Source organism: Panulirus ornatus, chromosome 1 (genome assembly GCF_036320965.1).
Source record: "Panulirus ornatus isolate Po-2019 chromosome 1, ASM3632096v1, whole genome shotgun sequence".
In the NCBI taxonomy this organism is placed as follows: Eukaryota; Metazoa; Arthropoda; class Malacostraca; order Decapoda; family Palinuridae; genus Panulirus; species Panulirus ornatus.
In genome coordinates this window covers 20,739,439-20,763,348 of record NC_092224.1, presented here as the reverse complement: position 1 = coordinate 20,763,348, position 23,910 = coordinate 20,739,439, and the positions used below count along the sequence as shown (strand labels likewise).

The 23,910-nt window shown below is 44.6% G+C and overlaps 1 protein-coding gene across 3 annotated transcripts in view; it reads left to right on the top strand.

Annotated features, from left to right (window-relative positions):
* LOC139762430 (equilibrative nucleobase transporter 1-like) overlaps positions 1-22,012 on the top strand; it is a 59,696-nt gene extending 37,684 nt beyond the window's left edge. For all 3 annotated transcript variants that reach the window (XM_071687440.1, XM_071687529.1, XM_071687350.1), the window contains 8 exons: positions 782-828; positions 7,728-7,897; positions 10,160-10,280; positions 14,883-15,035; positions 18,408-18,536; positions 19,095-19,290; positions 20,593-20,704; positions 21,288-22,012. In XM_071687440.1, coding sequence (XP_071543541.1) covers positions 782-828; positions 7,728-7,897; positions 10,160-10,280; positions 14,883-15,035; positions 18,408-18,536; positions 19,095-19,290; positions 20,593-20,704; positions 21,288-21,434 — 1,075 coding nt within the window. In that variant the 3' untranslated portion in view covers positions 21,435-22,012. The remainder of the gene's footprint in view (positions 1-781; positions 829-7,727; positions 7,898-10,159; positions 10,281-14,882; positions 15,036-18,407; positions 18,537-19,094; positions 19,291-20,592; positions 20,705-21,287) is intronic.
* The last annotated feature ends 1,898 nt before the right edge of the window (positions 22,013-23,910 follow it).

Below are 23,910 nucleotides of genomic sequence, written 5' to 3'. Positions count from 1 at the left end.
TGTCACGCATGATACTTTTCAACTTAAGTGTTGTTATGAGTGAGGATAAGATATGGTAATGGTGGTGCATCACTCCCCCCTGATCCTGGCACGCACAGTCATACGTTCATCTCAGGAAATTCTCCTGTATACACTCTGTGAACTTGCGTCTACTTGCGTCTCCTTGATAACCCAAATTCCCTCGGTCCCATTAAAACAAAGATTCATAGCATGAGGACTTTACTATTTTTGAGAAGTGTTGTGCTGCACTGCTTCACCGAGTGTTCCTCAATACTTGCCTGTGAACCTTTGCTCTAGCTCATCTTGATTACTCTCCCCATTATGTTCTGTGTCAAGAGGCCATCTTTCAAAATTTTCCGAAACTTTATGGAGTCTATCACTGAGGGCCTATGTTCTTCCTCCCTTTCTCTCTTGGCATCCTCCATCCCCCTGGACAGAAGGGATGAGATCTCATCTATATAGTAAGTCTTGTCTCAAACAACCTCAACAATAACAGGTTTGTTTTCCCTAATGCGATCCTTGAACTTGAGTTGACAGCCAGGCCATCTGCTTGTATACATTACCTTCAAGTCTGACATTTTCCCGATATCTATTAATATTCTTGACCTCTGTGAAGCGTGTGTGTGTGATTGCTATTTGTGTATTAAGGAGAGAGTTATACACTCGTCTTGCCCAGTCTCTTAACCCAGAGGTGTGTGTGTGTGTGTGTGTGTGTGTGTGTGGGGGGGGGGGGGGGGGGGATAGTATAAGGAAATGATAATAATTCATTATCATTTTGCAGGACGATGCTGACGATAAGCTTCCTCTTCCTGGGAATGGCAACGAAAGGTACGATATTCACCCTTCTTTCAAAAAAAAAAAAAAAAAAAAATTCCTGTTTCTCTGAAGTCGTAATGCGTGTCTTTCCTTAACTTGTCTTCTCACTATATATATATATATATATATATATATATATATATATATATATATATATATATATATATATATATATATATGCTGATAACCACGAGGAAAATGAAACCTAACGAAGTTCCCAAGTGCCCTTTCGTGTAGTAATCACATCGTCAGGGGAGATACAAGAATGAGACAGTAGAACAGTGCGTTGATATGCAAGGATGAGACGTAGCTAAGACGCTTGCTTGCTACTGTCGTCTTAGCAACGTCTCTTCCTGCACTACCCTACTGTCGCGGGAGGGTTGAACAGTCGTAAGTGAAACCGTCTTTACCACATCTACGGACGCCAGCGGGTCCTGGTTAATGTCTACACTCATGTCCCCTTTTCATCCTCCTTCCCTTAACCCAGAGCTGGCCCTTACCTGGGGCGTGTCTTGCCCGTGCCATGTCAGTCACTATGAAAAATTCATCAAGATCGAGGACGAACACAAGATCGACGACGAACACAAGATCGAGGACAAACACAAGATCGAGGACAAACACAGGATCGACGACAAACACAGGATCGAGGACGAACACAAGATCGAGGACGAACACAAGATCGAGGACGAACACAAGATCGAGGACGAACACAAGATTCGACGATGAACACAAGATCGAGGACAAACACAAGATCGAGGACAAACACAGGATCGAGGACGAACACAAGATCGAGGACGAACACAAGATCGAGGACGAACACGGGAGATTCTGAAAGTTAATAACAGGATGTAGTTGAGTGAGGCCAAACGGTGATGGTTACTGTCTCTCGAGGCGGTCCATGGTTCTCCAACATTCAACAAATACCAAAATATTGAACAAAATTCGACAAACTCACAACTTTTAAAAATAAATTGTCGAATCTTTTATTTCTCATCACTGTTAGAAGATGTGAAGGTGTGAGATGAGACACCAGTCTGCTTTTTAGCATTCATCTGTTTCCATTCGATTATCCCGTGCGTTGGTATACAGAATTTTTTCCCATTCCATCACGTCTGATTGTCCCCAACACAAATGGACGTCAAGAGCTTTGGTCGCTGACTATGATGAGCTCCTGGTACATAGCTGAGGCTTCCTATCAACCATCGTGACTGCGTCAGACCTCCTCAAGCCCAGGTTTATAGAGGCCTCCCACGCCACACATCATAACGTTACGCCCACATCCACGTCTTACACCTAACCGTGCCGTCTACAACTTGTGATATATGATCTACGATTTTGGTTCTGATCAGATCATCCGTCCCACCATAATCCCCAAGTCGTGGGATAAAAGAGAATCGCGTACGCGCATCAGCGTCCCTGACGCGTTCCACTCGGCTGATCATCTCAGACGTGGAAGGGAAATTTCCTCGTCCATATTTACGTCAGCAGCGGAGGAGGTCCGAGTCATCCACGTCACTGTTCTCTCACTGTATCGGACCAGGAGTCGAATCGCTCCGACTCGCGTCCATACACGGCTTTCGTGGAAGATCCTTCATCTGTATCGGTGAGGTTGATAATTTCGCTCATTCCGTCAGCAGTAGCCAAGTTCGAGAGGGGTAAACTAAAACTAAACCTGGACACTTCTTACTCCTAGGGCGCTGACCGCCAGAGTCCTGTTCATTCTGGCAAAATCTCGTCCTGGTTACTGCCGTGCAGATCTTCTTTGGTCAGTCCTGCTCAGCTAACTCGAATAATCTGCAGCTCAGGGTCGAAGATCGAGCTGAGCCAGGCATCTGGAGACACTGAGCACCTGGGGTTTGAACATCTGTCATGATCCAGCACATTGACTGACATGGACGTCACACTCATTCAGCCAGTCAGAACACATTATATTTGTAGGCTTGTCTTCTTCGCATGTGTCTACACAGGAGTGAGTTCAGTAGCCTGTATGTCCACATCACCAAGTCTTTTATCATGGCTTCTGAATCATGATTCTCGAAGAACCTCTAGGGACTCAAGGTCAATCTTGTCCTATTATCTATCGTAAGATTACGTTCCTTTAAATTATCTTATCAGCTCGCCCTGGTGAGCTACTGCCATAGCAGCGCCTGTCACCTGTTGTCCATTGCTGTACACATTTTATATTTCAGTCTCAGAGACCACTGGGTCAGCTGAACCGAAACTTTGAGGAAACTATCTACGGAAGGTCATTTCATGCCCATCCAGCGACTACTAGGGTCGCAACATGACAGAAGAGGAGGAGGAGGAGGAGGAGGAGGCAAGCGTGGAGCTTATGAAGGGGACACAATGCTTCGACATGTGACCGGCGGGAGCAGGTGGTCTCAGGCCCAAGAAAGGGTCTGTGTCCCATTAGGAAAAAAGTGGGTAATCACGTTAATGATAAAGTGGGTAATCACGTTAATGATAAAGTGGGTAATCACGTTAATGATATAAAGTGGGTAATCACGTTAATGATATAAAGTGGGTAATCACGTTAATGATATAAAGTGGGTAATCACGTTAATGATAAAGTGGGTAATCACGTTAATGATAAAGAAGCTAACATTAAAGAAGACCAGGTCATCTTCAACATTAAGATGCATAAACAGGAAGCCACAAGTACGTCTAAATACAAGATCATATCCTACACTGAACGTGCTTATGTTGATTATGAAATATATATATATATATATATATAAAGGCCTAAAGTATATCAAGATGGAAGGCATATAACGTGTCGAATATACTGTAGATGCTGATATTCGGGATGACTTTCATAGAACCTTTAGCTACAAGGTACAGAATTCTTAGTTCTACACCGAGGGTTTCATCATGCAAGACGAAGCGGGACACAGCAAACCCTGGGTAGGTTTCGTGCCGCTGTGGTGGTTCTAAGTGGACGTCCTCCCTGACCACACGCCTTTGTCTATAGGGGTCATACAGTCAGGGTCGAGCCGGAGAAAAGGACCCTGAGGCGGTGTGTGTGGGTGTGTGTGTGTGTGTATGTATGTGTCAATATCCAGCTCTGAGAAACAGTTTAATTCATACAACCTTCACATTACCTCACCCAGGCCGCTTTCACCACACTCACCACTGCCACTACCATTATCTCTACCACTATCACAACCACTACCACTACAACTACCTCTTCCACCACTCTACCTCTACAACTGTCATTAACACTACCTTTACCACCAACCTCCAACTCTACCACTACCTCAACCTTTACTGCCACCATTACCACTACTACTACCTCTACCACTATCGCTATCTTTATCACTACAACTACTACTACCTCTACCACTATTGCTACCTTTATCACTATAACTACTACTACCTCTACCACCACTGCTACCTTTAACACTACCACTACAGTACTACTACCTTTACCAGTACCACTACCTTTAACATTACCACTACAGTACTACTACCTTTACCAGTACCACTACCTCTAACATTACCACTACAGTACTACTACCTCTACCAGTACCACTACCTCTAACATTACCACTACAGTACTACTACCTTTACCAGTACCACTACCTCTAACATTACCACTACAGTACTACTACCTCTACCAGTACCACTACCTCTAACATTACCACTACAGTACTACTACCTTTACCAGTACCACTACCTCTAACATTACCACTACAGTACTACTACCTTTACCAGTACCACTACCTCTAACATTACCACTACAGTACTACTACCTTTACCAGTACCACTACCTCTAACATTACCACTACAGTACTACTACCTTTACCAGTACCACTACCTCTAACACTACCACTACAGTACTACTACCTTTACCAGTACCACTACCTCTAACATACCACTACAGTACTACTACCTTCTACCAGTACCACTACCTCTACATACCACTACAGTACTACTACCTTTACCAGTACCACTACCTCTAACATTACCACTACAGTACTACTACCTTTACCAGTACCACTACCTCTAACACTACCACTACAGTACTACTACTTCTACCAGTACCACTACCTCTAACACTACCACTACAGTACTACTACTTCTACCAGTACCACTACCTCTACACTACCACTACAGTACTACTACTTCTACCAGTACCACTACCTCTACCACTACAGTACTACTACTTCTACCAGTACCACTACCTCTACCACTACAGGACTACTACTTCTACCAGTACCACTACCTCTACCACTACCACTACAGTACTACTACCTCTACCACTATCACTACCTCGTCAAATAATTCCGGGCTCCATGGTGTAGTAGTCAGCGTTGCTGATCATTAGCACGGGCCGTCCTGCGGAGTGGCAGGGGGCCTAAAACACAACCCAGGTGTTCATCCTCCCCTCGGGACTGGTCGATAAATGGGTACTTGGCTTAGGCTGGGATATGGGCGTGTGTGCAAGCATACCACGGTTACGGTACATAAATACTGACAGTTAAGAAACGGGGCAACACGAGTGTAAGACTCCATATAACACACAAGTAGTACATAATAATAATAATAATAATAATAATAATAATAATAATAATCATTATCATAGTCATCATCGTCATCATCATCACGCGTCGCCTTACGTAATATTCTCCCAACGGTGGTGCCCACGCGCATCGTCCCAAGCTCGTTAATCCCGTTCAGAGCTGACGACAAGCAAAAAATGATGCCCCGTCACTGTGTGTGTGTGTGTGTGTGTGTGTGTGTGTGTGGTCAGCGAGGGAGGGACGTAAATGGCCAAGGAATCTACTGCATAAGCATGATGATGTGGGTGAGGGCAGACCCCATGCCATTTTCTCCTTTATACACTGTTGGCTGGAAATATCACAGGAGCGATGGCTGACAGACGCCGCCCGTTACCATCACTATATGAAAATTAAGAATGAAAAGAGAGAGAGTGCGGTGTCATTGTGGCCAGTGTCAACTCCCCCAAACCGTAAGCTCACGACACTGAATGATAATTACAGGACGACTGTTGTAAGGTCGACCACAGCCTCTGTACGTACGTGTCACAAGTGGAGGGAGGGAGCGAGCCAGGGAGCGTATCCTTAGGGATGGTCCGCCACCAGGCAGCGCTGGACCCGTAGCGCTCAACCCAGGGTAACGGAACGATAAGAATAAACAATTCATGCGCGTTATACGTGCTGTCATGCATGAACTTAACGCACACCTTAACGTACACTGCCATATATATATATATATATATATATATATATATATATTACGATTTACTTTGGGTGCTGGGGATTCGAGCCCCGGTTCTCTCGTGCTGGCCGGCTGGCTGGCTGGCCGGTATGCTACCAGTGGACCACGAAGTACCAAAAGACCTCTGTATCCCCGACCAAACACGAGACACCTCCTCACCTGGGACGGTGAGGAAGAAAGTTCGCACCCACGCGGGTTGCACCCGGCAGCACTACTCGATGTTTATATTATCTTTATCCCGTACTGGACACATGGAGTGGATCACAACCATTGTCTCTGGAGGTCGAGGAATCGAACCCACCTACCCGACCCTATCGGGTATCTATTCCATGTGTCCAGTATATATATATATATATATATATATATATATATATATATATATATATATATATATATATATATATATATATATATATATATATATTCCTAAGAGTCCATGTGAAAAATGAAACACGATAAGTCTCCAAGTGCACTTTCGGGTAATAATCACATCATCGGGGGAGACACAATAGAGAAATATGACATTCAGTTGTTATACAACGAAGAGACGTAACTAGGATGCCATTTGGTAAATATGCGATTGTCCAAGACAGACAACAAGCGTATCATAAACTTATTTTACAAATTTTATCAACAATAAAGTTATCCAATTTGTATAAACCATCACTAATATTAAGATTATAGTTCTTTGTGTATTCAATAATGAAGATTCAATGATATTTCTCGTGGTAATAGAGTTAGAGTTCATAACTGAGATGGCATTACTCCAGTCAATACAATGATCATAGTTTTTAATGTGATTAAACAAGGCGTTTGATTCTCGTCCCGTTCTTTTACTATATTCATATTACTTAAGTCTAACAAAAAATCCTTACCAGTCTGCCCAACATAAAACTTATGACAATTTCTACATGGCACTTTACAGATGCACCCAGGAGAATTTTCTGGCGAATTCCTGATTAAGATATCCTTTATAGTATTATTGTTGCTGATGGCAACACTTACATCAAAGGATTTAAGCAACATGGGAAGTAAAGTACAATCATTATCAAAAGGGAGAACTAAAAGATTCTTGGTGTCAATGGGAGGTTTGGGCTCAACTCTATACAAAATGATTTATTTGCTAACTTAAGGGATTTATCAATGAAAGATCTAGGGTACTTTAACTTCTCAAGCTCATCATCAATATATCCTGGACTGCGAATACGTAATGCCCAAAGGAATATAGAGTGAAATGATGATAATTTAACTCTGTCATGCTGAGATGAGTAATAATGGATATATTAACTGACCGTTATATTTCTCTCTTGTGTCTCCCCTGATGATGTGATAATTACGCGAAAGTGCACTTGGGAACTTATCGTGTTTCGTTTTCCCCGTGGTCTCTAAGGAATATACTTGATCACGCGCAAAACTGTGATCCTTTCCAATATATATATATATATATATATATATATATATATATATATATATATATATATATATATATATATATATATATATATATATATATATACATATACTGTGCGTGTATAAACATATAATCGTGAGCACCAATGCTGACCTGGTTCATTCATGCCTGTCACGGTTGTCACCTAGTAAACATGATGATTCCTTCCTCGCTCCTCAGTATCTTACCTCTCCGGCTAATCCTTCCGCTACCCCAACAGAGTCGCCCCACTGGCTCTTCCCTGCCATGATCCTGATGGCCCTGGGCGGCAACCAGCTGAGGATGAGCCTCGTGCAGTTTGGAGACCTCTTCCCCCTCCACCGCTCCACAGCCATCACCCTCCTGTCCGGCATGTACGCGGCCTCGGCCGCTATCTTCCTCATCTTCCAGGTGAGTTTATATGGAAGGGTCCTGCGAGGCTGGTGGTCTGGCTCCAGGTATGGAATGAGTCACACGAGGGTCCAGCGAGGCTTGAGGTGTGGCTTCAGGTGTGTAGAGGGTCACACGAGGGTCCAGCGAGGCTGGAGGTGTGGCTTCAGGTGTGTGGAGGGTCACACGAGGGTGCAGCGAGGCTGGAGGTCTGGCTCCAGGTGTAGAGTGGGTCATACGAGGGTCCAGTCAAGCTGGAGGTCTGGTTCCAGGTGTGGAGTGGGTCACACGAGGGTCCAGTCAAGCTGGAGGTTTGGCTCCAGGTATGGAGTGGGTCACACGAGGGTCCAGCGAGGCTGGAGGTCTGGCTCCAGGTGTAGAGTGCGCCACAAGCACGAGGCATTAAGTCAGTATTCACCGTAAAGGGACTGAGAACAAGGACAGAGGAGAGGATGTGTGAGAGAGAGAAGCCTGGATGAGAGCGGAGACTTTTGGGATGACATTCAATATATAGAAAACGTTTCCTTCTTATCTCCTTCTAGTTTACAAAATATCAATCTACACCCCGAGGATTTTTTTCCTGTCTTTGTATTTGTTTGCTTCAATCAAAAACCCCTTCACTACGCAGTTACACAGCAGATTGGTGATGGTTCCTGTGCAAATACGATGACATCACACGATACTCGGCGGAAAAATCTTTGAAATGAGTCTCGCATCACGCGTGGAGCAGTGAAGTGCGTCCGTCAGTACACCTCGCAGAGCACCAGTGTCTCACTACACTTGAATGAAACGAGAGAAAGTAATGACGAGATGCAACACAGAGATATAGACTTCTAGTGAGAGTGTTCGAGTATCTCGTCCACAGACGTTAGTCCGGCCACAGCACTGAGGGAGGAAGTCTGCCTCTTCCTTGACACTCGAATACTTCACATAGCGTAACAGTTCATCATTCACACTATGTGGACTCTCGTGGTGTAGTGGAGGATAACGTTCAAATTTTAATCCACTGGTCTTGGGTCGATGCGACATTACTCTAGGTGCCTGTGTACTCTGTGAAACATGTAGTATTTCATTTCAATGGCGTGCTGTGGCTGATAGGCAGATGTCTGCCATTACTTGTGATTACTTATTTGTACTGCACAGGGAGGGAGGGAGGGAGGGAGATCTACACTCGTGGAGCCCCATCTCTTCAACTTCCTCTACTGTCGTACAACTTTCTAAACTTTTGTATGGCATTAAGCATTTCTTCTCTTGGGTTATTTCATTCATCCATTGACCTTAGATAATTACTTCTTCACATCCTCTCTAAAAAGTTTCTTGCTTAATTCCATCATGTTATGGTCTTGGCCTGGTCCGTCTTTGGATACATCGAAGAACCGCTCACAGCTCACGTCATCAAATTGATCTACACACCTGAAGTAGACACCTCCTTTGCAAGCAAGGCATCCATGTGGTTTCTGACCATCTTTTCCGGCTATTTCACACAGACCATGGTGGACAAAGGGATTGGTCTGTAGTTTAGTGTAGCTTTGTCTCCTTCCTTAAAGATAGGTATGAGTTTTGCCCTCTTCCATTCCCTTGGCACTTTACCATTCCTCTAGACACGTGTCAAGATACATCTACACACTTTTTCACCGCATAAAAAAAACTCATAAGGATCAAGAGCCTTGTATGGGCCAAGGCTCTACAGTAGTCCGTGTATATCTTTACCAGATATTTCAGTGCTTCCTGAACCTCCTTCCCATTACAACACTCTAGTAAAAGGGTTAGAGTCTGCCATCGTGACATACTGCTTCTGAACTTGTCTTTCAGCTCTTCGAATACCAGAACATAAACTTCTGATTTAGCTGCTGTTGAGCTGACAATCTACTCTCATGAATGTCTGGATAAACTCTTGGATTATCTTCCTTGTACATAACATTCTTTTGAAAGTTTCCTTGTTCTTTCTTTCTTATCCCGTGATAACACATTCCTTCCTCTCTTATGCCTTTCAGATGCTGGCTGGAACCTGTGCCGCCGACATCTTCACGGTACATCTCGAGGCTCTTACGTTTTTTTAGCATCATTTATTGACTCGCGCCTCTTTCTTTGGTGACCTTACCTCTGGGTACTGGAAGCTAAGCCTGGCATACTGTAGGTGGTAGGGAGCTGTCTGCCAGTGGCTGTCATAACCCTGCCATGCCGTGGGTGGCAGGTGGCTGTCTGCCATCAGCTGTCATAACCCTGTCACACCGTACATCAGTCAATAACTTATAATTGCAGGTCAATATCTTATCATTGCAGGAAACAGCGTCCCGTGGCATCGCTCGCGCCCATGTCTGCTGGTTCCTAGCCTGTGTCAGCAGCCTGACGATATTCTTCAGCTTCCTCATGCCCGTCCACCACATCCCCGTCCAAGATAACTGTACGTATTCACGTCCCCGTACAGGGTGTTAGGGGGAAGTAGCGAAGATAAGGAATCAGAGGTAATCAAACAGTCTGTGGCAGTGATTTCTACCTGCTCAAGAGCGATAAGTATGGCGAACAATTCAGTTTGTTTCAGTAGTTTGCCCAGTTGTTTATTCTAACATATTTCTCTAATCTACTACCACAGGGCTGGATCACAATGGCAGCACTGCCTGCCCTCCCAGTGGCAGAGTCGCGAGAGCCGTCAGTATAGATATACTGGGTTATGATAGTTTCAGTCTCGAGTTTCTGTATATGTTCAAGCGCAGCGACGTCGCGTCCTGGCCTCGCCCTGAGCCGTAGCGGCGCCGGTGTTGTGTTGGTGGAAATATCTAGCGGGTTTCTGTACCTCGCGCGGATTTCATTTTTATACTGCAAATAGCGGATTTTTTGGCATATATATATATATATATATATATATATATATATATATATATATATATATATATATATTTGGGAGCGGGTGGCTGGAAATCCTTCACTCTCGTTTTTTTTAATTTTCCAAAAGAAGGAACAGAGAAGGGGGCCAGGTGAGGATATTCCCTCAAAGGCCCAGTCCTCTGTTCTTAACGCTACCTTGCTAATGCGGGAAGTGGCGAATAGTATGAAAGATATATATATATATATATATATATATATATATATATATATATATATATATATATATATATATATATATATATATATATGAAGCTTATTGATACAGTGGTGAAATTGATGAGAACTGCTATTGACGTTTGTGTGAATAAATTGTACATTTCCTTTTCCATAGCCAGAGGTTGAACCATTATGTGACATTCATTTCATTTTTTTTTCATTCATTTCAAGCTAAAAGTTTGTTTTCTAAATTGTTTCTTACATTTTTCATATGTATATATATGTATGTGTGTGTGTGTGTGTGTATGTGCGTATGTGTGTGTGTGTGTGTGTGTGTGTATATGTATATATATATGTATATTATCCCTGGGGATAGGGGTGAAAGAATACTTCCCACGTATTCCTCGCGTGTCGTAGAAAGCGACTAGAGGGGACGGGAGCGGGGGGCCGGAAATCCTCCCCTCCTTGTATTAACTTTCTAAAATGGGAAACAGAAGAAGGAGTCACGCGGGGAGTGATCATCCTCCTCGAAGGCTCAGAGTGGGGTGCCTAAATGTGTGTGGATGTAACCAAGATGTGAAAAAAGGAGAGATAGGTAGTATGTTTGAGGAAAGGAACCTGGATGTTTTGGCTCTGAGTGAAACGAAGCTCAAGGGTAAAGGGGAAGAGTGGTTTGGAAATGTCTGGGGAGTGAAGTCAGGGGTTAGTGAGAGGACAAGAGCAAGGGAAGGAGTAGCAATACTCCTGAAACAGGAGTTGTGGGAGTATGTGATAGAATGTAAGAAAGTAAATTCTCGATTAATATGGGTAAAATTGAAAGTTGATGGAGAGAGGTGGGTGATTATTGGTGCATATGCACCTGGGCATGAGAAGAAAGATCATGAGAGGCAAGTGTTTTGGGAGCAGCTGAATGAGTGTGTTAGCGGTTTTGATGTACGAGACCGGGTTATAGTGATGGGTGATTTGAATGCAAAGGTGAGTAATGTGGCAGTTGAGGGAATAATTGGTATGCATGGGGTGTTCAGTGTTGTAAATGGAAATGGTGAAGAGCTTGTAGATTTATGTGCTGAAAAAGGACTGATGATTGGGAATACCTGGTTTAAAAAGCGAGATATACATAAGTATACTTATGTAAGCAGGAGAGATGGCCAGAGAACGTTATTGGATTACGTGTTAATTGACAGGCGTGCGAAAGAGAGACTTTTGGATGTTAATGTGCTGAGAGGTGCAACTGGAGGGATGTCTGATCATTATCTTGTGGAGGCTAAGGTGAAGATTAGTATGGGTTTTCAGAAAAGAGGAGTGAATGTTGGGGTGAAGAAGGTGGTGAGAGTAAGTGAGCTTGGGAAGGAGACCTGTGTGGGGAAGTACCAGGAGAGACTGTGTACAGAATGGAAAAAGGTGAGAACAATGGAAGTAAGGGGAGTGGGGGAGGAATGGGATGTATTTAGGGAATCAGTGATGGATTGCGCAAAAGATGCTTGTGGCATGAGAAAAGTGGGAGGTGGGCTGTTTAGAAAGGGTAGTGAGTGGTGGGATGAAGAAGTAAGAGTATTAGTGAAAGAGAAGAGAGAGGCATTTGGACGATTTTTGCAGGGAAAAAATGCAATTGAGTGGGAGAAGTATAAAAGAAAGAGACAGGAGGTCAAGAGAAAGGTGCAAGAGGTGAAAAAAAGGGCAAATGAGAGTTGGGGTGAGAGACTATCAGTAAATTTTAGGGAGAATAAAAAGATGTTCTGGAAGGAGGTAAATAGGGTGCGTAAGACAAGGGAGCAAATGGGAACTTCAGTGAAGGGCGTAAATGGGGAGGTGATAACAAGTAGTGGTGATGTGAGAAGGAGATGGAATGAGTATTTTGAAGGTTTGTTGAATGTGTCTGATGACAGAGTGGCAGATATAGGGTGTTTTGGTCGAGGTGGTGTGCAAAGTGAGAGGGTTAGGGAAAATGATTTGGTAAACAGAGAAGAGGTAGTAAAAGCTTTGCGGAAGATGAAAGCCGGCAAGGCAGCAGGTTTGGATGGTATTGCAGTGGAATTTATTAAAAAAGGGGGTGACTGTATTGTTGACTGGTTGGTAAGGTTATTTAATGTATGTATGACTCATGGTGAGGTGCCTGAGGATTGGCGAAATGCGTGCATAGTGCCATTGTACAAAGGCAAAGGGGATAAGAGTGAGTGCTCAAATTACAGAGGTATAAGTTTGTTGAGTATTCCTGGTAAACTATATGGGAGGGTATTGATTGAGAGGGTGAAGGCATGTACAGAGCATCAGATTGGGGAAGAGCAGTGCGGTTTCAGAAGTGGTAGAGGATGTGTGGATCAGGTGTTTGCATTGAAGAATGTATGTGAGAAATACTTAGAAAAGCAAATGGATTTGTATGTAGCATTTATGGATCTGGAGAAGGCATATGATAGAGTTGATAGAGATGCTCTGTGGAAGGTATTAAGAATATATGGTGTGGGAGGCAAGTTGTTAGAAGCAGTGAAAAGTTTTTATCGAGGATGTAAGGCATGTGTACGTGTAGGAAGAGAGGAAAGTGATTGGTTCTCAGTGAATGTAGGTTTGCGGCAGGGGTGTGTGATGTCTCCATGGTTGTTTAATTTGTTTATGGATGGGGTTGTTAGGGAGGTAAATGCAAGAGTCCTGGAAAGAGGGGCAAGTATGAAGTCTGTTGGGGATGAGAGAGCTTGGGAAGTGAGTCAGTTGTTGTTCGCTGATGATACAGCGCTGGTGGCTGATTCATGTGAGAAACTGCAGAAGCTGGTGACTGAGTTTGGTAAAGTGTGTGGAAGAAGAAAGTTAAGAGTAAATGTGAATAAGAGCAAGGTTATTAGGTACAGTAGGGTTGAGGGTCAAGTCAATTGGGAGGTGAGTTTGAATGGAGAAAAACTGGAGGAAGTGAAGTGTTTTAGATATCTGGGAGTGGATCTGTCAGCGGATGGAACCATGGAAGCGGAAGTGGATCATAGGGTGGGGGAGGGGGCGAAAATTTTGGGAGCCTTGAAAAATGTGTGGAAGTCGAGAACATTATCTCGGAAAGCAAAAATGGGTATGTTTGAAGGAATAGTGGTTCCAACAATGTTGTATGGTTGCGAGGCGTGGGCTATCGATAGAGTTGTGCGCAGGAGGATGGATGTGCTGGAAATGAGATGTTTGAGGACAATGTGTGGTGTGAGGTGGTTTGATCGAGTAAGTAACGTAAGGGTAAGAGAGATGTGTGGAAATAAAAAGAGCGTGGTTGAGAGAGCAGAAGAGGGTGTTTTGAAATGGTTTGGGCACATGGAGAGAATGAGTGAGGAAAGATTGACCAAGAGGATATATGTGTCGGAGGTGGAGGGAACGAGGAGAAGAGGGAGACCAAATTGGAGGTGGAAAGATGGAGTGAAAAAGATTTTGTGTGATCGGGGCCTGAACATGCAGGAGGGTGAAAGGAGGGCAAGGAATAGAGTGAATTGGAGCGATGTGGTATACAGGGGTTGACGTGCTGTCAGTGGATTGAATCAAGGCATGTGAAGCGTCTGGGGTAAACCATGGAAAGCTGTGTAGGTATGTATATTTGCGTGTGTGGACGTGTGTATGTACGTGTGTATGGGGGTTGGGCCATTTCTTTCGTCTGTTTCCTCGCGCTACCTCGCAAACGCGGGAGACAGCGACAAAGTATAAAAAAAAAAAAAAAAAAAAAAAAAAAAATATATGATCACATCCGTGATGATAGTATGAAGGTGAAATCGCACTTCAGTGGGAGTTCATACAATTCTATCCAACGTGTAATTTTCCTATACATGTGGCACATGTTTCGTGGAGACAATCCACCTCATCAGGTGGCAGTACTTAACATGCCGGTACATAACAAAATCGTTTTGATCCCAACACCACACTTAGTTCCCGCCGTCCAACAGCACCAATCTCTTTAGGCCAAGCACCACCCAGGCGTACACTGCTTAATGTCTTGCACCCTCGTCAGATGAACCTGAGCGGAAGACGACGGAAGCCAAAGCTGCGGTACCGCTGACCACAAGCCTATTGAGTGGCTCCTCCTTCCTTCACCAGTACTGGTTCTTCATGGCCCTCTTCGCCGTCAACAACTACCAGCAAACTTACAACATCTGGATCACGAGTAAGTGCACACACACACACACACACACACACACACACACACACACACACACACTCACCCACACACAATACCGTGTAGTAGTTAGCGTTACTGATCATGGCTCACTACACGGTTGAAGCCGCATGAGGTTCGTATTCTGGGCGTAGCAGTCAGCCTACACCCAACCCAAGCATTCATCTTCCCCGAGGAGTTAAATGGGTACCTGGCTTAGGCGGGGTGCGTGCTATGTATATAATATATATATATATATATATATATATATATATATATATATATATATATATATATATATATATATATATATATAGGTGAAATCGCACTTCAGTACTTCATACAATTTTAACATGTAATTTTTCTGTACATGTGGCACGACATGTTTTGTAGAGACAATCCACCGCATCATCAGGCGCTAGTACTTAACAAAGTTCTCTAAATCCCAATATCACACTTGATTCCCGCCGTACAACACCAATCTTTCTAGGCCAAGCACTGTCTGGTCGTAACACTTGTAAGGGAGAGTGATTAAGGAGGGTCAGGTGGCGGGAGTCGAACATAATGTTCCTTCTGTCTTATCATCTTAGTAATCATCATTTGAAATATGTGAATACATAGAAGTACGAGTTCTTAGTTGACCTCTATTTCAGAGAGATGAGCCAATGGGAGCAGGGTGACGCAATGGCTTGCTTATATATATATATATATATATATATATATATATATATATATTTTTTTTTTTGCTTTGTCGCTGTCTCCCGCGTTTGCGAGGTAGCGCAAGGAAACAGACGAAAGAAATGGCCCAACCCACCCCCATACACATGTATATACCTACGTCCACACACGCAAATATACATACCTACACAGCTTTCCATGGTTTACCCCAGACGCTTCACATGCCCTGATTCAATCCACTGACAGCACGTCAACCCCGGTATACCACATCGATCCAATTCACTCTATTCCTTGCCCGCCTTTCACCCTCCTGCATGTTCAGGCCCCGATCACACAAAATCTTTTTCACTCCATCTTTCCATCTCCAATATGGTCTCCCACTTCTCCTCGTTCCCTCCACCTCCGACATATATATCCTCCTGGTCAATCTTTCCTCACTCATTCTCTCCATGTGCCCAAACCATTTCAAAACACCCTCTTCTGCTCTCTCAACCACGCTCTTTTTATTTCCACACATCTCTCTTACCCTTACGTTACTTACTCGATCAAACCACCTCACACCACATATTGTCCTCAAACATCTCATTTCCAGCACATCCATCCTCCTGCGCACAACTCTATCCATAGCCCACGCCTCGCAACCATACAACATTGTTGGAACCACTATTCCTTCAAACATACCATTTTTGCTTTCCGAGATAATGTTCTCGACTTCCACACATTCTTCACGGCTCCCAGGATTTTCGCCCCCTCCCAACCCTATGATCCACTTCCGCTTCCATGGTTCCATCCGCTGCCAGATCCACTCCCAGATATCTAAAACACTTTACTTCCTCCAGTTTTTCTCCATTCAAACTTACCTCCCAATTGACTTGACCCTCAACCCTATTGTACCTAATTACCTTGCTCTTATTCACATTTACTCTTAACTTTCTTCTTTCACACACTTTACCAAAGTCAGTCACCAGCTTCTGCAGTTTCTCACCAGAATCAGCCACCAGCGCTGTATCATCAGCGAACAACAACTGACTCACTTCCCAAGCTCTCTCATCCCCAACAGACTTCATACTTGCCCCTCTTTCCATATATATAAATATATATAAAAGTTCTATAAATATATGGATGGAGAGGGGTTGGCTGGCCAAGCCTCGGGCGGGCCAAAGATTCATTACTGCCAAGGAAAGTTCATACTTTTGCCAATGTTCACTGCTGCATTAACTGGCCACTACACCACACAACCTTGCTAACGTTCACTGCTTCCTTTACCTCGCAGCACACTTCGCTTGCATGAGGTACGACAGTCATGCTGTAAGGTGTTCTATCTATCCGCACGGGCCAAAGACACAGTGCACGTGGCCTTGCAATTACCCACAACACCTGAGTTTGGTGTTAACTTGTGTGTGTGTGTGTGTGTGTGTGTGTGTAGTGGAAGCATGAAGCTGACGGCCTTAATTATCATGGTGGTTGAGAGGCCTACGGCCCGCCCAACCAACCGATTGCCTCCTGTGTGTAATTTCCTATCGGCAGTTAACAGGCCCCCATCTTTTGAACTTTGCTTCTTGCGTCTTTTCTTCACCTCACTCTGATACATAATCATCACCCGTGGCCAAGTGCAAGTGGCAGCCATCGTTGTATTGTGAGCCCCTCCCTTCACGGGCACCTGCCTGCGCCTCTCCCCTCACTGGCCTCTGCCTGCACCTCTCCCCTCACTGGCCTCTGACTGCACGTCTTCCCTCAATTGCCTCTGACTGCACCTCTCCCCTCACTAGCCTCTGCCTGCACGTCTTCCCTCACTGGCCTGACTGCACGTCTTCCCTCACTAGCCTCTGCCTGCACGTCTTCCCTCACTGGCCTCTGACTGCACCTCTCCCCTCACTGGCCTCTGACTGCACGTCTTCCCTCACTGGCCTCTGACTGCACCTCTCCCTTCACTAGCCTCTGCCTGCACGTCTTCCGTCACTGGCCTCTGACTGCACCTCTCCCCGCACTGGTCTCTGCCTGCACCTCTCCCCTCACTGGCCTCTGACTGCACGTCTTCCCTCATTGGCCTCTGACTGCACCTCTCCCCGCACTGGTCTCTGCCTGCACCTCTCCCCTCACTGGCCTCTGACTGCACGTCTTCCCTCACTGGCCTCTGACTGCACCTCTCCCCGTACTGGTCACTGCCTGTATCTCTTCTCACTCACAGGTCCCTGACTGCACCTCTTCCCGCACTAGTGTCTGACTGCACCTCTTCCCCCTCACAGGTCCCTGGCTGCACCTCTTCCCCTCACAGGTCCCTGAATACACTTGGAAATTTCCCACTTCACATGTATGCGGGCCAAGACTCTGGCAGGTCAACACTTTACCCCCTCCTTCGTCCTGAAATGCAAAATGGAGTCAAATTTGTCACGGTTGGTCGACTTCTGAAGGGGGATGAGTGAGAGAACTATCCAGCAAGCCTACAGTGGAGAGGACATGACCCGTGTGCTTCTGCGGGCGCACTTTTGCCGTAAAACCGCCTAATCATTCCAAAATGACACAATCACAGAGATTTCCAGACGAGATCAGAGTCTACCACTACCCCCTCCCTCCACCGCGCCCCTCCCTTAACTCGTGCCCAACTGCCATTCCCCTAACCCGTCATCGCTGGCATGTGCTTGCACCCCTTCCCTCAACTGGTGACTGACGGTTATATATGTGTGTGTGTGTGTGTGTCCCCAGCGACGGCGTGCAGCGTGAGGGAGGCGGGCTTGTACTCCTTGATCTACAGCTACGGCAGCCTATTCTGCGTCTTCTTCGGGCCCGTGGGCGGAGTCTTCACCGACTACATGGTCAGACGAGCAAGCAAGAGTAAGTGATGTTGCAGCCCTGGTGTTGGCTGGGGGTCTACATCAACGGGTCCCCCCAGGTCCTGCTTACCCTCGCGCTCTTCCATACAACTGAATTTATATCTTCAACTTTACAAATGCTATGCTCTAACTATAACCATTATTGTTTGACATGATAAAAAAAACTCTATCAACAACCTAAGATTCTTCCGTTTTCTTTTTTTATGTTCTCTCTCTATATATATATTTCCCCGTCGATGCATCCCAAGTATGAAGCGTAGTTGCTATAATAATAATAATAATAATAATAATAATAATAATAATAATAATAATAATAATAATAATTAATAATAATAATAAAAATAATGATAATAATAATAATATATAATAATGATAATAATAATAATAATAATAATAATAATAATAATAATAATAATAATAATAATAATACCATTATTATTATTATTATTATTATTACGTCACTAACAGACATGTAGTCACCGAATCTACTGATTTCTTTTTCCTCATCCGATTCCTCCGCCTCCCTGGTACTGTCTGGCACCAACCCCGCGGTGCGTAGCGAGGAGCGAGTTGTCGCGGCGCGTGAAGGAGATCCAGGCATCGTTCTGGCCCCTGCTGGTCACCTCCATGTCCACCACCATCACCTACATCAGTATCCTCTTCTTCCACCCGGCCGCCATCTACATCTCCATCGTGAGTCTCTTTATAACCAGGCCGTGTGCGATCGCCGTCTCCAACGCCTACCTCAGGATCAGGTACTGACAAACTCTCTCTCTCTCTCTCTCTCTCTCTCTCTCTCTCTCTCTCTCTCTCTCTCTCTCTCTCTCTCTCTCTCTCTCACACACACACACACACACACACATTTTCTTACGAGTAAGTGAGCCTACAGTGTGTTAGTCACTAACACGGAAGCCTACGGTGGGTTGAGACGGTAACAAGGAAGCGCTCGGCGCGTTAAAAAGGAGCCTACAATGTGTTGAGACCAATAACGGAGCGCAAAGTGTGTTAGAGGCTAACCAAGAAGTGCTAAGTGTGTTATAGAGAATAAGGGAGCCCTCAGAGACTAAGGAGGAAGCCTACAGAGTGCACAAAAACAGTGAAAAAAATAGCACAATCATTTCCAAGATTCACAGGCAGAACATTTCAAACTTAAGTCAAATCAACTCATCCTCGCACCTTTACAGTTCACTGGCGCGTCCCTTCCACTCGACCTTGACTACTACAGTTCGGTTTTCGTCACCCAACTTGCGATGCTGCAAGAACAGAGAGAGAGTAACAGTATGTCAGACTAACAAGGGAGCCTACTTTGTGTTAGATAACATGGGAGTTTACATTGTCAGAGAATAACCAGTGGAGCCTAAAATGTGTTCAAGATGATGCAAGCAACGAGAACAAGTCCTATGAGAGCCAACTGGTCGGCTTAACTCACACAGCTCAAGAGTGAGAAGGTGGACAGAAGATTCGACATAGGTACACCAAATTATCAGGTTCCCATCGACCAACACCTTCGGGTGGATAGACAGCTGGGGTTGAATGTGGAGCGACTGCTGCAACCAGGATTCGAACCTATGCGCTCGATCCAGGGCGGTCCGTGAAGGCGTCATGGTCAGGAACGCTGACACTACGGCAGTACTGGATTCAAACTCGTGGGCAAACTTTCTACGCTAAAATAAGCGAAGTATTTATTTCTTTTAACATTACTGTTTACCTATGGAATATTTTGACGACTAGATCAATAAGCAAGGCATGGATACGCTACTACGCTTCATATAACAGAGTAGACAAATATTTGGCTTCAGGTCCACGATCGGAATGACTTGCACCTCCACAGTTGTATTCAAAGTAAACAAAGTTCTCTGTAAGTCATCTGCTTGCTTTTCTATTCTTACCACACTAATTACTACGATCCTAATCTCTTCCACTATCGCATAATAGTCACGATACGACCTACTGGTCAGTTACTGTTTTGCGCATCCCTCTGTATAGATGTAAAGTTGATATGAAGAACAATATATCTGATGTGTGCCCTAAGGCTTCTCCTTCCCTCTCTTTACCAGGTTCCCTGCCGACCATTTCAACCGACTGCTGGGGATTTACGGCACTGTAACCTCTCTCTTGATGTTCATGCAGTACCCGCATTTCATGTGGGCCCAACAGATGTACTACCCTGTGAGTACCCACGTAATTTCTATCACGATGTTCCTCCACTACTAACACTTTACGTAAGGCCACAGGATTTGTTCGACGAGGTGAGTATCCACAGTTAGAGGCCTATTTGGTTCTCGTATGCCGACGCCCGGATGATCAACATTGCTTGATCGTACCTAAGTGGTAAAGTTATCGTACCTTACACTGTCCTACGTCTTAAGAAGACAATGTTCCTAATCTCGCTGCAGTAGAAGGTCTAGGCATCGGTTCCTACGGGGTCATAACACGACATTCACAGAGGATGTGTAATGTATGCTTCATGTGTAACACTATAGGGTCTGCCTAGACAAGCACATAGCAGACATGCCATTAAATTGAACATTACACATACAGGGAATCAAATTACTGTGTCATCGTGAGATTCAGTCACTGTAGTGGAGGGGTAAGTTATCAACTGGGATAGTTCAGTTAGAGGATCTAGCGTGAATCCTTCCAACATGAAGTACACGACCTAATTGTTACCCTCACTCTCATCTTCCGTTTTTATCTATATCTTTTGTCCTACCATCATGTTAACGGCAGCCTCCCCCAACCCTAATTGCAGGCTCACGTAACGGTGCTGGTGCTTCTGGCGCTGAGTTACATGAACCCCATCCACCTGCTCTTCACGCCCCTGATGAAAGACGCCGTCATCATAAGGGACAACCTGGACGAGGAGCAACAGCACTCTGCTAAAGTCAACAGATTGTAGGCAGGCTATGGGGTGAGCCTCCTGGTGAGACATCCCTTATCCCCTCGTGATAAGATCCTAGAGAGGTTGTTGGGAGGTCCTCTTGTAGAACCCACTGCAAAGGATGAGGAGGTTCTGGGGAGAGAGAGAGAGAGAGAGAGAGAGAGAGAGAGAGAGAGAGAGAGAGAGAGAGAGAGAGAGAGAGAGAGAGAGAGAGAGCTCTGTGGACAACTCCCGTGCAAGACAAGCCGAGGATAGAGGTCCTGGTGATGGTTCAAGGGAACTAATTCTTCAGTGCGATGGCCTGTCACCAGAGGACCACTTTGAGGGAGAGGTCTTAGGCAAGCAGCAAGAGCTTCTGTGCAAGACCGCAAACAGGCCGTCTGATACAGACGGATGGTACAAAAAGAGGCATGGAAAATTTCACCTGCCTCTTACACAAGAAGCATTCAGGCACTCGGATGACATATGAACCACGTACCTACTTTATATATTTCATACAAGAGGGATTATAGTTGTAACATTCTTACTGTCTTTCAAACATGAGATTGCAAGATGTACTTGCGATGATGTATTTATATAATAAATAATCGAATATTTTTCTGGCGTTCAATCGCAAATATACTTCGATCATGGAGGGCTGAATGGTCCCCCCAACCCCCTTTAACCATCATCAGACCATCAGAAATCAACCCATCTCTAGCAACACTCGTAGACTCGACCCTTTCTCCATCCTCTCCTGCAATACATGTCATCTCTGATCCTACCTACATTCTGGCAGACACCATCTCCCTACTCCCTCATGTGATTTTCCTTCGAAAGCCTGACGTCTCCCTTTCCCTCATAGCTCCATCTACAATCTTTCCATCACAATCTCTCCCGCTATTTCAGGCTCCGGTGCCAGATTTGTCTCCACTGTCGTACTAAAACACCCACCGCTCGTCTAGCCGATCTTGAGACTCCCAGCTTCCCTGCCATCTAACGCAGAGCTTCCCTGTCATGTAAATCTAAATTTCTACGTTTCGTTTACCTCGCTTCCTTCCCACTAGTTCCTTCAACAGTGTAAACTTCTTCATTCAAAAAATTTTCAGTTCGCTCTCAGTCCCTTCCTTAAGCCCTTATCCTTTCTTTTCTTCGCACTTTTACCTCATTTTCTCTCTTAACTCAGACCTGGACAACTCCTCTGAAGATGAAAGCAAGCAGCAGCCTGGCTCATCAAAAGCACAAAAATGAAATTCCAAGTAACTCATTCTTTCTAAATCTTACTCGGTTTCTCCAATTCATTTCCAAAACACTACACTTTAACCCTGCGCTAACAACAAGCATTATCAGGAATGGCCATACCATGCACTCTACTAACCTGGGCACCTCACATAATGATCATAAAATCTGCTTCTCAGAAGCTGAGAATCTTGCGGTGGTGGTGCAATTATTTCACACCTCGCCACCTGTTCCGTACTTACAGGATCTTGCCAGCTCGCCTCTATATGGAGTACTGCTCTCTTCTCTGCGAGTGGCTCTTCTTCCCTACCTCTCTCAGCTTAACTGGCGTCAAAAAAACCTCCCGCCTTATCAACTTCCCGTGCTATCACACCTCCCTAGTCATCGCTCCCTACCCGAAGTCAGTGTTGCACTGTATCAACCACTACTCCCATGAGCTGTCAACGTGTGTTCCACTCCACAAGAATTAGACTCGCAGCAAGAGACTAGCTGCCGCTTTTTCCCAGTTTCTGTGTTGAGATCAGTCACACGAGGAGTGGTTCTTATGGTGCATTCTTCATGAATCGCACCGCGAAGCTATGGAATTCTCTTTCATCTTTCCCTTATCTCGTAACGTCCCTACTTCATCTTTCCCTATCTCATAATGTCCCTACTTCATCTTTCCCTACTTCATCTATCCCTATCTCATAATGTCCCTACTTCATCTTTCCCTTATCTCATAACGTCCCTACTTCATCTTTCCCTCATAACATACCTACTTCATCTTTCCATTAAAACATCCCCACTTTCAAGACATACACCTAAGGAATTCAAATTAGTCCCTCCCTATCCCTCTTTGGCTTAACGTTTACCTTTCAGCGGACACATGGCGTCAACTAGGGAATGCTTCTGACTGTATCATGTCCAATACTACACAAAAATATTTACAAATAATCATGTGTTTATACTGTATCTGCCATGGGGTAACGTGAGCTGTGATACAGTTGTTTATGAGCCATTAAATGGGTGCAGAACAGCTGCCATGTCCCACATACTCTAGGAGTCCAAGAGTATGAAGAACTCTCCATATGTGCCATTACAACTGTCATGAATCAAGTTGATAACAAGCACAATACAGCTGTCATTTGTGTCACATGCACAAGAACATGGACAAGAGAGTACGTTATGTACGCTGCTCACTAAAAAAAAAAAAAAAAGTACATGACGGTTGCCATATTATATAATGACAAACACAATACGTGCAATAGTTGCCTTAAAGGACATGTGTATCCTGTTC